Source organism: Gavialis gangeticus, unplaced genomic scaffold (genome assembly GCF_001723915.1).
Source record: "Gavialis gangeticus isolate Ggan-Ray unplaced genomic scaffold, GavGan_comp1, whole genome shotgun sequence".
In the NCBI taxonomy this organism is placed as follows: Eukaryota; Metazoa; Chordata; order Crocodylia; family Gavialidae; genus Gavialis; species Gavialis gangeticus.
The window spans coordinates 42,778,264-42,794,113 of NW_017729004.1; the positions used below are offsets into that span (position 1 = coordinate 42,778,264).

At 40.8% G+C, this 15,850-nt stretch overlaps 1 protein-coding gene across 5 annotated transcripts in view; it reads right to left on the reverse strand.

Annotated features, from left to right (window-relative positions):
• Positions 1-8,457: 8,457 nt before the first annotated feature.
• The window catches only part of MLLT10 (myeloid/lymphoid or mixed-lineage leukemia; translocated to, 10), a 320,600-nt gene continuing 313,207 nt past the window's right edge, over positions 8,458-15,850 (reverse strand). For all 5 annotated transcript variants that reach the window (XM_019508311.1, XM_019508315.1, XM_019508310.1 and 2 more), the window contains 3 exons: positions 12,760-12,862; positions 11,956-12,165; positions 8,458-10,263 (listed from right to left, as the gene is read on the reverse strand). In XM_019508311.1, the coding sequence (XP_019363856.1) occupies positions 10,219-10,263; positions 11,956-12,165; positions 12,760-12,862 (358 nt within the window). In that variant the 3' untranslated portion in view covers positions 8,458-10,218. The remainder of the gene's footprint in view (positions 10,264-11,955; positions 12,166-12,759; positions 12,863-15,850) is intronic.

Consider the following 15,850-nt stretch of genomic DNA (forward strand, 5'->3'; position numbering starts at 1 on the left):
TCCCTGGGCTGTATCTTTACTTCTCTTTAGGGGCTTTTTTTTCCCCCAAAAAACTATTTTCCCCTCCCACCCACTGTTCCGGCTGGCTTCTGTGAAGCCAGTCCCCATGGTGGTTTTGCATGCCATCCTCCCCACTCCTGTTCCCCCTCAGACAAGGTAGAGAGTCCTGGCTCCTGTCCACACCTCTGCTTGCTAGGTCCTCTAGTGCCAAGTCACAGTTGTGCAGGTACAAGACTGCATTAAGCCTTACACCTGTGACTACCCTGAAACTACTTTTTATGACTGCACAACATTCCACAAATTTAAAATGTTTTAAAGGTAACCTGTAACAGTCAGTACTCTGATTAAGACTCCCAATTGCTGTTCTCCCTTAGAACCCCCTTGCTGTGGCACCTGCTTGAACCAGGCACTGGATTTCTACCTTCAGTACATTGTCATGAGCATGTTCCCAGAATACAAAAGAGACTGGTAGAGGGAGAAAGAGCTTGAATTGTAACACATGATTTTTATTTTTAAAATCCATTTGTCTCAAGTGATGGAATTCCATGCACTTAGGAACCGAGAGCTGATTTCCACACAAAAAAAATAAGGAAATGATTTACAGTTCCTTGTCCTCATATCAAACTTGTGGGCCTGAGATTTAGAACAGAAAACATACTTGACAAATGCTTTGTTTTATTCTCAGTTTAAATTGCAACATCAACCAAGAGGGCTAAGAGGATTGTTATTTCTGCTGACGAGCGACAACTTTGTGGATACCTGAGAGGGCATCAAAGATACAGAGACTTCTTTGTTGAAAATGTTATCCTACATTTCTTAACTGTTGCTCAGTACCTGAACAGATCCAGATCCAAAAGATCCAGGGAAGGTCAGACCACGTGACCGTTTCAGCAGGCATGGCTGTTGGATGATTCTGCTGTCTAGGCTGAGTTGACTGGCACAGCTCTTGCAGTTCCCATGTGTGCGGAATCTGAATAATTTTCAGACAGTTGGAAATAAGGGGTACTGTGCAATGGGATTCTCCAGAGGATTCTTGAAGAACATAGTTACTTGTCAGCAGTGCTGGGTGCTCAAATTATGTTGCTTCCAGAGGAGCCCCCAGTAAATCATCATGGGTCTGAACAAGGAATGTTGTGCAAAGTAAGTGCCAGCAAGGAGATGGTAATGTAGGGCTTGATAAGCAACACAAAGACAAAAGATATCAGCTCCAACAGGAGGATGCATCATTGTGACTCGCTGAAAACAATAGGGTTGAAGAGTAAGTTAATTTTAGTAAAAAGTACTGCTGCCCCCCATCTCCCCTTTTGTCCAATACACTGCCTCCACATTGCCCCACTGCAGGAGATTAACTAGACAGGATTTCCCTAAGGACATGGAATGAAGACTCTAAAACTTCTCCAGAAAATTATGTCTTCATGAAACATTGAAAAAATACTAACTTATAAAGTGCAAACAGTCACAGAGTTCTTATTGTAGGTCCATGCAACTGAAATTGTCTATACCCAGTTGAATGAGGTGTGATATACGGAGATACAGGCACATGAATGGATTCATTACTAGATGCACTGCTTTTGACTCCTTGGTGTTTGTTTTATAAACTCTTTGATGCTATGACCTTTTCTATGCTCCAAAACTGCCTTAGAATAAGCTTCAGGGTTAAGGTACGTTAGATAATTTTTAATAGAATCACAGAAAATTAGGGTTGGAAGGGATTGCAGGTGGTCTAGTCCAACCCCCTGATCAAAGCAGGACCATCCCCTGCTATATCATTCCAGCAAGGGCTTTGTTGAACTGGGCCTTAAAAATCTCCAAGGATGGAGATTCTACCACCTCTCTAGGTAGCCTGTTCCAGTGCTTCACTACCCTCTTAGTGAAAATGATTTTCCTAATATCCAACCTAAACTTCCCTTGCTGCAACTTGAGACCACTGCTCATTGTTTTGTCATTTGCCATCACTGAGAAGTCTAGCTCCATCCTCTTTGGAACCACCCTGCAGGTACTGGTATCAAATTCCCCGCTCTGTATTCTGTTCTGCAAACTAAATAAGCTCAGTTCCCTAAGCCTCTCCTCGTAAGTCATGTGCCCCAGCCTTCTAACCATTTTTGTTGGCCTCTGCTGGACTCTCTCCAACTTGTCCACATCTTATCTGTAGTGGGGGGGCCAAAAATGACACAGTAGTCCACATTTGGCCTCACCAGTGCAGAATAGACAGGTATAATTAATTCCCTCAATCTGCTGGCAATGCTCCTACTAATGCAGCCTAGTATGCTGTTAGCCTTCTTCACATCAAAGGCACACTGTTGATTCATATCTGTTGGCACTGGATTTATGACCCAGATACCTTGTTCAGGGAAGCCCCAAACCCTCAGGCTGACCACAACTTCTTCCATTCAATAATAGGCAAATCTTATTAATACAACGATGGCAGATAAGAGTAATGCAGGCAAGGCAAACAAAATAACCCCTTGCTGTTCTCCGCCCACCCCAATTCTATATCTACTAGTCCTAGGGTTGTCACAGAGGGAAGGTACATCTGGCCAGTATGTGAGCAGCATCCTGTGGTTCTTTCTTGAATGTCAGATGTCATCAGCCTCGAGGTTGTGGGCTGAAGCCCACCCAACTCCCAGTGGGGTGGGTGAGACAGGCTGGTGGTGCACCCTCTGTCCATGGTAGCCTTGGGGTCCTCTCTCGGGGATACTTTGCTGCTCTGAAATCTCTCCTCTTGTATCCTTTTTCTCCTCTGATGTTTCTTCACTTCTGGCATTGTTGATTGGTCTCCCTGTGGTCACCATACTGTCCATGTTCTGTTCTGTCAGCATATTCCTTTTTCCCCAAAACTTATCACATGCACGCATCTTAATTTGGTCATTTACCAGTGTCTTAATTTGGGCATGTCTCAGCCTCCAAATCTGGTCTGTCCACCAGAACCAGAAATCCAAAGGTTCTCTGCGGCTGGTTGTTGTGAGCTAGCCACCTTATCTCATGTTATGGAACAGCATGGTACATGTCTGGAATGTCCCAGTCTACTGGTTCCAGACTCAGTGGGTATTAAAGGAAACTTTGTCACAAATGGACTTTTAGAAACCAATTAAACCTTGCCATTCCCTTGGACCATTGTTCTAATGCAATATCTGCTTTTTCAACAGACCAATTCCTAAAAGCATATCTCTAGCCATCAATATCCAGCTTATTGTCCAGTATAACCCCCAGATACTTTTCTGCAGAGCTGCTGCTTAGCCAGTTGGTCCCAAACCTGTAGCAGTGCACAGGATTGTTTCCTTCTAAGCGCAGGACTTTGCACTTGTCCTTGTTGAACCTCATGAGATTTCTTTTGGCCTAGTCCTCCAATTTGTCTAGGTCACTCTGACTCCTATCCCTAACCACAACATATCTACTATTCCCACCAGTTTGGTTTCATCCATTAACTTGCTTAGGCTGTAATCCATCCCATCTTCCAGATCATTAATGAAGACATTAAACAAAACTGGACCTAGGACCAGCCACTGGAGCACTCCACTTGATACTGGCTGACAACTAGACATTAAGCCATTAATCACTGCCTGACAATCCAGCCAGCTTTCTATCCACCTTATAGTCCATTCATCATCCAACCCCATACTTCCTTAACTTGCTTCCAAAAATGCTGCAGGAGATTGTATACAAAAAAAATCCTTCCTAAAGTCAAGGTACATCATTGTCCACTTTTCTCCTTGCATCCACAGAGCCAATGATGTCATCATAAAAGGTAATCAGGTATAACCCTAGTGCAGGCTGTGTAGCTAACCCCAAATAAGTCTTCACCAGTAGGATATGTAATCTCACTAACCAAGGACAAGAATAAAAAACAGGCAGTGGTTGAATAACATGAAAGTACCTTAGTCTGAATTTGGTAATGAGGTTTAAGTATCACTTTGTCTATATGGAACAAAATATTTCATAGCCAGGGGGATCTTGGATTTACAGGCTGGGGTAATGGCGAATAATAATGAGTCCCTTAGTGAGCAGCAGTAGGATGCAAAAGACCTCTCTCCTTTGAGTGACTTTCCTTGTATTGATTTCACTGTGTGTACAAATGCATCGTGAAGGCTGGAGCTTTGTGTGTTTGTGTCTGGCAGTATCTATATGGTGCAAACATACTCCCAGCTCAGTTGCTCTTAACTGTCTTTTGGCTTGAGAAAGAGCAACCTGCTGTGCCTAGAACATAGTTTTCTACTTCTAAAACATTGTTGGTTGTTGTTCTGAATAATTTTCTGTTAAGTTCCTGGGGTTTTATTTGCTGCCAATAGGAGGCCTTTTCTTAGTGGTCACTTATTATACTTTTTCTGTTTGCGGTGGTAATCTTTTTCTCCAAGATGGATTTTTTAGATCCTTAGTCTTTAAGTACTGTTTTCCCAGTGAGGGGACAGTTGCAACTTTAAGTGCCTTTATTGGCAGAGTGACTGTCATGTATCAGAGCTGTTCAATTTGCGAATTTTTTACCAGCCAACCATGGAAAAAAAAGACTGGGAGGTGAGACCCCAAGGCTTACCAAATCTGTAAATTAATGGTGTCTGCCTTGAATCATGGGATGCAGGATGGCTTCTGGTCACTCCAGTGCATAGGCTTCCTTCCCCAAAGACCATCTTTGTCACCAGCATCACAGAGATAGTTTCTGGTGAAACTAAAAACAATGTAAAGTTCAAACAGATCCCAAACTTGCAGTTCTTCCAAGAAGCACTCTGTACCACCACTTTGTCTTTTGGAGACTTTGCAGGCCTGACTGGTTCCGAAAGCTTGGAGGTGTCTCAACGCCTACATGTTGGTTTAGGAGTCCAAGCCTTCTACTGTGCTGGCACTAAACTACCTGGAGACTATCCAGGCGCCCATCATCAACATTTAGATCTTCAGCATCAACATTTGGGGAATCAACAAAGGTTAGCTGTCCAAAGGTAGCTGTAACTACTGTACCTCTTCCTCATAGTCTAATACAGCCTTCATAGTTACCTTGCTTCACAGCACCATTGGATCAATTTGTTCTTCAGGAGTGAGAGTTACCATTCTTTTTAGTGCCTCTCACCGTGTGAGCACACCAAGTGGCATGAGGCCTTCCTGTGCTGCCATCCAGAATTATCTTAATTCAAGTGTTCATGTGGTTCTGAAAATGATCTGGACTCAGAGCAATCTGACCCTTAAACCCCAAGACTATCCTCCACATTTCTCTGCATCTCATGAAGAAACAGATGCTGGATCCTGAGCCATTCTTGGCTGTGTTACTCAGCCTCTTGGTCCCAGAGCCTATTTCCTGCTTTGCCTGTTGTGACTCTTGTGGCACTGGGCCACTCAGATGAGAGAAGGTGCAGGGACCTGCTCCATGGCTTCAACCTCCAAGGATGCAGCCACCAACTTTCCTGGCTCCCCTTTGCCTGGATTATGAAGCTCCACTGGAATCTGTTATCCACTTTGCAGAATTTGAGACCCTACCAAACACCTTCTTTGTGCTCAGATGAGAGTCCTGCTGAATACCTCTTATTCAAATTATAAGGGCCTTCAGGCTATAATGAAGAGGGTGGCAGCAGCACCCCAGACCGCCATGAAAGAAATGGAGAAAACTGCATAAAGTGATTGATATTTTACAACAGTCCACATTAGGCAAAAAATAGCCTTACATATCAATGAGGCTATCAGGGAGGTGGTTTCCATTGCAAGGAAGGTGAACAAGAAGTGTCAAATGCCATATAGAGAAGCAGAATTATTATTCACTACTTTTTCATCTTCCCTCCTTTGGCAAAACAGCACACCACCACTCCTGGAAAGGAGCAGCCCAAGAGGATTGACTATTAAGGCATGAAGTACTACTGCTTGATGGGCTTTCAGTTTCAAATGGCCAACTAACATGCCATACTGGACAAACTATCACCAGAGTTTGGGAGCAGTATTAAAGCTCTGATGTCTAAAAGCCTAGCTGCTATCTGCAGTAGTCTTTGATACAGCAGATACTGTATCTAATGCCATGCTGACAGTGTGCCAGGAAACTCCTTGTGGTCTCTCATGAGGTACAGCATGTAGTAGAAAATATTCTGTCTGAAGGAACGAAACTCTTTAGTGCATAATGGATGAAGCAATTCATATAATAAAAGACTAAAGTGATGCTATGTCCTGAGGAGAACACAAGGTATGGCCAAAACAGAAGAACAATCACAAGTCCTATTCCTGGCAACCAACTCAACCTTGCTTTTTCTCTTAATTCTTTTATAAGACAGTGTTTCCATAAGCGTGAATTGGTTTCCCTATCAGCCCAGTTGGCTTATATAGCAATCCTTTTTTGTTGAGAGGTGTGAGCTGCGTCTTGAAATCCGAGTGCCAACCCCACCACCTTTGGGAACCACTTGGTTCTCTTCATGCATATACTTGGGTCCACACCATGACAGACCTGTGGGTCCTACTGACCATCTCAGCTGGCTACAACTTCCAGCAGAGCTGGGTACTTGTTTCCAATCCTCCTTCCCCATCCCCCTTTTCAAGGATCTTTTTCACAAGAACTCCAGCAAGTCTCACTACTATTCCTGGGGGTTGACAGGATGTACATCTAGACAATATGCTCAAAGGAAAAAATGTTACTTAACCGCAGTAACTGAAGGTGCTGAAGACATGTTGACCGTATGCACCCCATATTTTGTCCCCTCTTCCTCACTGTCCCACATTCTGGGATTCTGCTGTTAACAGAAAACTGAGGTAATGGTGGTAGTAGCACACTGTTATGCCATGGGTGCAAAGCCCAAAGAGGAGCAACAGCTTGGTTTTGAGAATTCACACGTATTTCCTAGCAGATTTTCACATGGTCTTTCTAATAAAATAGCATGCTCTGTGGTGGTTAGGCAGACAACACGCAGACAAAATTGTGCTCATCAACCCAGCGTGACCCCCTGCTTCTCGCATGCTGCCAGGGCTGGTGGGAGGGGCCACCCAGTCAGGTGGCTCTGGACTTGGTTGTGAGTCCCTGGAGGAGCTGCTTGTGGCAGTAGGGGCTGTGGTTGTTCCTTTAGGTATCAACTGTCCTTTCTGTTCTTTATGGTAGCCTATCAAATTTTTGAATACTACTGTGTTTCTCTCTGTCGTCTTTTCTCTAAAATGCACGTGTTCAGTTCTGTCAACCTTTGCTCATAATCCTTGCTTTTTGACTCCTTTATCATTTCTGTCACTCCCTTCTAGACCCTCTCTTATTTGTCAACATCCTTAAAATGGGGAGCCCACAACTGTAGACAGTGCTCTAGCTGAGGCTTAACTAGTGCCAAGTAGGGTTCCTGGTAGATATCACATTTTTTGGGTAGTACGTGCAAGTATTTTGTGCCAAATTATAACATGTCAGCTGACCACGTTAAAATAATGAGATTTTAACATGTGCCACAAACGTTGTTGTTGAACAAGAAACTTGTAGTGGGTCTCCTATTTTTATCCAGAGATAGACTGGTTTAATGTCTGACTTGTCACACTTTGTCACATGATACTCGCATATAAAGCACAAAAAAATGTAATGTCTCCCAAGGCTTGAGAGGCACTAGCACCTGCTATGTTGTGCACCTAATACCCCTATTCATGTAGTACAAAACTGAATTTGCCTTTTTTTTGTGACTATATTACATTGAGCCACTAAAACCCCTAAATCCTTCTAAGCCATGTTACCTACCAGTCAGGCAATTATTTCTCAATCTGTATTTGTGATTTTTGATTATTTTTCCATAGGTATAGAAGCTTATATCCCTTATATTCCATAGGTATAATACCTTATATTTATCCCTACTGAACATCCTCCTATTTTCAGTAGCCCAGATTTCCAATATCAAGATCTGTCTGAATTCTACTCCTATCTTCAAAAGTGCTAGCAATCCTTCCCAGTTTCATGTCTTCTGGAAACCTGAACAGAAAGGCCTCAATTCCAGCATCCAGTTATTACCCAAAATGTCAAATAGCATAGGATCCAGAACAGACCCTGTGGAACCCCATGTGAAACCTCCTACTATTCTAACACTGATCCCTCCATAACTATGCTTTGTTTGTAGTATTATCTATCTATATCCATGTAGATGTATAGTGCCATTTACATGTGTTTGTTAAGCACAGGTCTCAAACCCCGTACCTTAGCAGTGATAAAACACGAACACTACCACTAAGATACTGCCCAGAGCCCACCTCATCTCTGAGCAACGCTCTGTAAGTTGCTTCAAAATGAAATCTGGCTGTTAAAACAAGGGTTTCCTCATTCCAGTAACTGGCATGACCATATATCTAAGGGGTTGTGCACAGAGAATTCTTACCTTGACTGTGGCTTTAGAGGGCAGTCTCTAAAATGGTGACCTGAGATGACAGGTTTGGTAAGCAAAAAATACTGCTTTGCTTTTTATGATAGATACGGTTACATATTACAGCAAAAGGTGTCTTATAAAAACAGAATAAAAAAGAGGAAAAGAAACATTAAGAAACTGGTTGTTGTAAACAAATTTAGTATAATTTGATGTCTGATTATTACAGTTACAACAAATACTAAAATCCTGCCAATCATGGTATATGAACTGAACTGAAAGGAGAAAGAATGTCCCACAGCTTTTAGCAAAAATCCCTCTCACAGCAGTGACATGTACAACTATAAACATTATTAAAATTTATTAACAAAAGCTTTGTACATATCTTTTCATACACTTGGAATTTTACATCTAGGCAAAATAACAGCACATTTCCATTTTACCATTTGTACAAATCGTTACAGAATATTAATCAGTGGGTTAAATAAGTAAAATAAACCACACTGATTTACTTTTGTAAAGTATCTACAAAAGTGATTTGTGACAATTTTTAAAATTCCCCGAAACATATAAAAATAAATTATTTTTACTTTTTCAATTAAATGTACTAATTAGAAATATTACAAATCAAAATATCAATGTTTTCTTATGAATTCTTCACAATACAAAACAGATTCACAAAACTTTATTTACAGAAATGAGGTAAGAACTGTGCAATGTTTAACCAAGAGACATATTGCAGAATTAACATGTTCTTCCAATTAAGTACACAGTGGAGGTCTAATTACAGCTGGGTCTTTTCCACTAATAATTCACTTTTCTAAATACAAATTAATGGTCATTACTCCAATTTTAACCTATACTCTGCCATACTGCATAGTCATGCCATGAGATCAACTGTCCTAGATGAAAGTGTTCTAAAACAAATTCATCCAGTTTAAGCACTGAAATTTCAGTGGAAAATGTTAACTACATACTCACTTTTTTGGTAAGTTATTAGTGGAAGTGACCCAGGTAACAATTTGCCTGAGCTATCTACAGTGGCAAAAACACTTCTAATAAAGGCAGAACAATGGGGAAGGCTGCTGGTGCAATATCAAATATTCCTGCTGCTTATAAGGACTTGTCTAGTGCATGATCAGCTGTCTGCAGCCATTTAAACAAAATGGAGGTAGCAACAGGCACTTAGTTTAGGCCATATACATCTGATATTTTCCAGATTGGCCTTTTGATCTGGCAAGGGTTTTTATGTTTGTTTGTTTTAATTGATTTAGTTTCTCCAGCAACCGCAGAACTCCAAAAACCCAAACCAAAGTTAACAACCTTTGGACTCCATCTTGAAACTTACTCTGGCAGAATTCCCATTATGGGCCAATAGAATTTGATGGAGTAAAAAGTTCAGAACTATATCCTTTGCATCACAAGTCAAATTTTAAAACATATTTGTAAAAGAAAAACAACTAATAGGCAGTCCAGACAACCATTACAACCTGGGTCTGAAAGCATATTGCAGCTGCAGCAAAAGATTAGGTGGGCTGGGTTAAGGGTTTTTTGGTTTTGCTTAAGACAACTTCAAACCCAAGTAAAATGTGACTGGAATAGGTGTTTTTCAATTTACTAGCTCTCCAATTTATAACAAAAATATAAGATGAGCACCACAGATAATTTTTCCATGGTTGAATCTGTTGCATTTAATATTGTCAAATTGACAAATTAATTATGGTTTGCAATAATGTTTTAGTCTGTGAAATTTGGAAAAGAAGTTTCCTTTCAGTGCAACAAGAAAGTAAATCAAAGCCTTACAACAATGTCCTTGTGAAGATTAATCTTTTGCTGTGCAGCTAGTTTGCATCCTTGCATCTGCAGAAAGTAAGACTGCGGTTAGCAGCCAGATGAAGTGCTTTAACAGCATGGTATGCAGTTCTCAAATATTTCTCAAATGTCAACTCTTCTCTGGTGCAACTGGTCCAGTTTTATCATTAATCCTCTGTGGTAAGAAAAAAAATGAGTACCTTTAAAACTGAACGTTACTTCAGTTTTGCTACACTCTGTGTCATCTACACATAAGTGAAAAGACATAGCTGCGATAAACTATGGACGTACAGAAAATGAGATCATATAGTCGTGTTAAAGAACTACTTAGAATATTTCTTTTTTTTCCCCCCATGACTCCAGCAAAACATTTGGTTTCTAGAAAAGAACAGTCGCACACACCTAGAAACAAAACTTGGGGAAGAAGAAGAACCAGTTCAAAAGGAGTTATATTTGAAGGACACTTGTGTGACTTTCCAAAACTACCACTTGGAAATAGTTCTCAGGCTCCGATTCTGCTTCTCTCTAAGGCTGCTGATTTCCCTGGTCCCAGAGAGGAGTCCAGAAAGGTCCTTGTGTGCCCTGATGCTCTTGTTCTCATGGAGAGAGGGTAAGAAAGGTCTTTTCACTATGTCAGAACAATTCCATCCATGAACTCAGAAACCTTGCACCACAAAAAGTATGTATAGTTAAAAAATAAAGCTAAAAAAATGTTCTTGATATTATTTTTAAGGGAAATGTTTTAAGGGAAATAAAGATATTTCTAACCAAAAAGTCTGAGTGAAAAATGTTTCATCTGGAGACAGTCAAAGCTGGCCATTTTAATTTTTCCTTAATTAAAAAAAAAAAACAGCAAAATTAACATATTTGTAAACAATGTTGGTGTTGCCGACTCAACATTTTCTTTTTGTATGGGTGTGAGAGAAAAACGAGAGAAATTTTGTTGAGTACAAGAACCAACACCAGTATTAGAGATCTAGGAAAATGCTAAATCAGTAGATGTGTTATACCAGAAACACAAATTTTATTTCCTAGGACAGCTCTATTTTTTTAAGATTGGGAAATTTTACATATCTTAAATATACAGAATGAAATACTTCAAGTTCCTAAATGAAAATCAGAGCAGCAAACACCACTTTGAAATGGCTGCAGCTCCCCTTTCCCACTTAGGGCCTTGAAGAGGGTGTGAACTTCCAGAGCAAAACAAAACATATAGATCATGATATTACTGAAGAAAAAGATACAATGATAATGCTACGGAGCATTCCCCCATGGCAAAGGTCTGGCAAATGCAACATGTCAACTCAAGTTTCTTTGATCCCCTTCCCCTCACATTGCAGTTTATTCATTTCAGGTCTGTTTGTCAAATCCAAATGAAACTCAGGCAAACCCAGGTTCTTGAGTTGAGTATGTCCCTTTCAAAATGGAAAAAAGTAACAAATCTGTGTTTGTCCGTGTAACTGGTCTTTTGGTTAACCTATACCTTAGTTTGATTAATGAACCTGTCTCAGTTCTTTGCATGACTTTATGGGACTTCCTTACGTTAATACCTAGATGACTCAAAGGCCCACTACAGAGTTTCTCGAATTATCTCATATGCCTCTCTGGTACTGGCCACTGTTAGAGGAAGGATAAGTGGGCTAGGTGGACTACTGGTTTTACCCAGGCCAGCAGTTCCCATGGCAAGCAGGTGACAACATAAAGCAGCCCAAATAACTTAAATCCTTTAGTGCCAGAATAAGGTGAAAGTTGCATTAAGTTCAAACTCCCCCTGGATTTTCGTAGGACTTGCCTCTGAATCTGAAACAATGTCCCCTTAATTATCTCACTGAAAATGCCATGACAGGTCTTGCCATAACACACTTACCGTCACTTTTTGAGCTGTATTATCTCCATGAATTGTAAGAAATGGGTTGGTAGTAGCTGTATGAAGAGGTGATGCCTGAGTGCCTGAAAGCAAGTTATTTATGGGTATCTGGGTTGCTCCTGGTATCTGCAATTGTACTTCAGACTGATGGTGTTGGTGTTGGTGATGCTGTTGCTGTACCAGTTGATAGAGAAGGGCCTGATGCTGTTCCTTGGGTGGGAGAAGGGGAAGTGGGGGGAGAAAAAAGCTAATCAACAATAAATTCAATAAATGATTACTCTTTTCCAGGTCCTAGCCAACCCCAGTTTTTATACAGTGCAACCACAATTTTATAAAGTCTCTGTAACCTCAGTTGCACTGGTGAGCCTCTACAGAATTGCTGAGATGGAACAGAAAAGCTATTACAATTTTCCTGAAGTCAGCAAACAAAGTTTTGCTAGACCTGTTAGCCAGGACAAGCCACTTTGAGAGAAGATCCAGACATTAATATTTTTTATTGAAAAAAGTATCTTAAATATATTTGTCCAAGTATTCAAATCATGCTACTGCCAATGCAAACAGCACAGCATTTCCAAACAGGTGCAAAATGGCATATATAACTTGTTAGAACAAAGCATTATTTACAATGAGCATATTGTCCATAAAAAGGTGCTGACAACTTAGTAATGAAAGATTTTTTGAAACTGAATTTTTCAAACCATAATATAACCAGGTTGCTACACCCACTTCTCACATTTGCATTAACTCAAGGAGGAAGACTATACTATAGAAACAATAACATACAAAAATAATTATAAAACATACTGATGTGAGCTGTTGAGTATTCAATAACTGCTGAAATTGCTGGTGCTGCTGATGGAGCAGAAGTTGTCTCTGTTGGTCAGGAAGTAACCCTAGTCCAGAGGCACTGCAAAGTAATGACCAATCTCTTAGTTTCTGCAATGTAACACTAGTTTATTTAACTAATAGGCCTTGGAAATTTTTACATCAGCTTTTCCTCAAAATTAAAAATAAAAAACCACATATACTATCTTGTATAAATACACACTTGCTATTCAATATAGTGATTAAATACCACTAGATACCCTAATGCAGCAGTTCCCTAACTCTGACAGATTTCACATCACCAATTTAAAATGATACAGCCTTAAGTACCACCAGCAAATTTTTCAGTTCAACGTCAAGTACCACTGGCAAATTTCTGTCATATAAAGTAATTATAATAAATCTGTTAATGCGTACCACTGACAGGTTGTACCCATACTACAGATTGGGAACCGCTGCCCTGATGAACAAAAAATGAGCAGTTATTTCCTGTGTGCATACCACATCCATATTGTGCTAATATATACCTGGACATTTCCAAAATTAACCAAAAAAGTCTTCTTTTTCCTCTCCCTCCCCCTTTCTCCTCATTCTTCCACCATTTTCTGTAGGGGCATTACAGTCCTAACCTTGATCTATTTCTGACTATTCTACATTTTCTGTTGCATTTATTTAATCTGCAAACATGAATTCAGCTGTTTGAATGATGACAATCTTAAGGCTGACACACTGAAGTCGCAGATCTCTATTTCTGGTGTCATGTACCCAAATTAAAATCCTGGCACATCTCTGAGAATCAACATATTGAAACAAAGCTGCTAATCGTCCACCCTAAGCCCTCCTTCTCCTCCACCTCTTTTCCCATTCACTGAACTGCAACACCAGCCTATGCCTATAACTCAGGCTTATATTCAGTGTAGGTCCTCAGATGCAGGATGCATCTAAATCCTTTAAATTCTTCCTGTGTAACATCTTTCCTAGGCATTCACACAGATGGATCTCACTTCTCAATCACTGTAATGCCCTTTTCTTTGGCCTTGACAAATGCAGTTTTGCCTTGCTCTTACCCATTCAGAATTCTGCCAAAAAGCTCGTTTTACTAGACCACTGCTCTGAATCCCTCTATATTTGCTCCTCCTCCACCACCACATCAAACATCAGCCACTTTAAGCCATCTGTCTTTACCTTCCAGAGTTTTCACAACATATCCCTCATTTACTACTGATGTCAATTCCTGCCCCCTATCAGCCCATAACAACAGTCTCTAGAAACACTTTGTTAAATATTCAAACAAGGAACTTCATGGTTTTGCATGGGTAGCCCCTACAGTACTGTAAACCTTATCCTCCTTAAAACTCTTCTTTGCTTCAAGATCTACAAAAAATATAGACTACTGACTTGCCAGGACCCTAAGCTACCAACAGTAACTAGTGTTGTATCATTGTTTCCTTGTATTCCTCTCTCTTGCCTGTATCTATCATCTCTTGGCTTTCACTGTTGGGACATGCATGCTTTGATTCTGGCCACATACAGACATTCAGTTTCTACTGGGAAAATAACTGTTCTCCCAATGGAAACCAAACATGTGCAGGTATTCAAGTTGTTGTTTTTTTTCAGAGCAAAAATGGCCACTCTGGGAGAAAATAATCTGGGAACTATGGTTAAATCACTCCTGGAAGAGTTTTCCCTAGAGACTGAATGTCTGCCCAATTTTCCCTGGCTTAACTCTTCCTGGGAACCAGAACAGAGCGGAGCAGGGAGGAAGGGTCACTGGTCTGGAGAAGAAAATGCGAGGTAGCTGCTCTCTCCAGTCCTGTAAACCAAGAGGGGAGAAGCAGCTGCCAGCTGCTCCTTGCCTATTTCTTATATCAGAGTTCCCTGTGTGAGAGGCAGGCAGATGTACTAATCTTTCTGCTTGGCTGCTGGGAGCCTTTTACAGAGTAGTGCAGCCCCCTGTGTGCTTCTCACATCACAGCTCCTGGTGTATGAACCAGGCAGAGACTCTGTCCTGCTGCTCCCTTTGCTAGGCTCCCAGGCACTGGAAGCCAAGTGCAGGAAGCAGCACTGTCCCCCTTCTCCTTCACCTTTCCCCCCTGCTGCTCAGCTGAGTGGCAGGAGGATGGGAGGAGGGGGCATGCAGGGGGCAAGTGCAAACTTTTCATCACTAGAAATGAATGTTTGTACCCAGCCTCTGTCTTCTAACAATGCCTAGCATAATGTGCTCTGGTCCATGTCTCCAGCATTTCGGCAGTCCAGTAACACACTTAATAATTATTTAATAAACAAGACAAAAATGTATCTGACCTCTACTAGCCAGGGTAGAAAAATCTCTATACTGTAAACATTCCCCCCAGAGCAACAACCTTGGAAATAAGAGAAATAAAACCCTTGCATCTTCTTTATTTCATATTGTAACATTTTAAATGATGGTTTAACAAAGGTCTTCAAAGTATCTTAATTTGTTTGCCTCTTGCTACTAGTATTCCTTCTTTTTCCTTTCTGATTTTTCTCTCCATCCCCCCTCCATCCCCTTATTATCTATTTCCCCTACATCATGTGTCCATATGTGCTTTATATATTGATCTCACACTTCTCCCTAAAATTTCTTGCCATCTTTCCCTCTGTCCTACTCACCTGCTCAGGCCTACGGCTGAAAAAAATATACCAGTCACCTAATGCTAGAGACCTAAAATATCCAGAAATAACCAAAGGTGGAGGAGACAAGCTTCTCCCTCCAAACTGCTAGGAAATTGTTTCTTGGGATTCTTAATGGTGCTTTCCTTGGTTCTGGAACGCCTTGGTGTTTCCGGAATGGTTGGAATTGAATCCTTCTTAGTTTCTTCCTAATTACCAAACTCACCCAAATCCAAGTTGACTGAATTTAAGACAATCTTCCAATAATTAGATTCTATACATGGAAAATGTATACTTTTTTTTTACAGTTTTCCAGGCCTAGAATCTAATTATTGAATAGTTTTCTGAAATCCATAGACTGTGGCAGGGAAAGCAATGGCGTGGGGGGCAGGTGGTGGGGGAAGCGGCGGGGGGTGGAAAATCAATGAGGGATAGG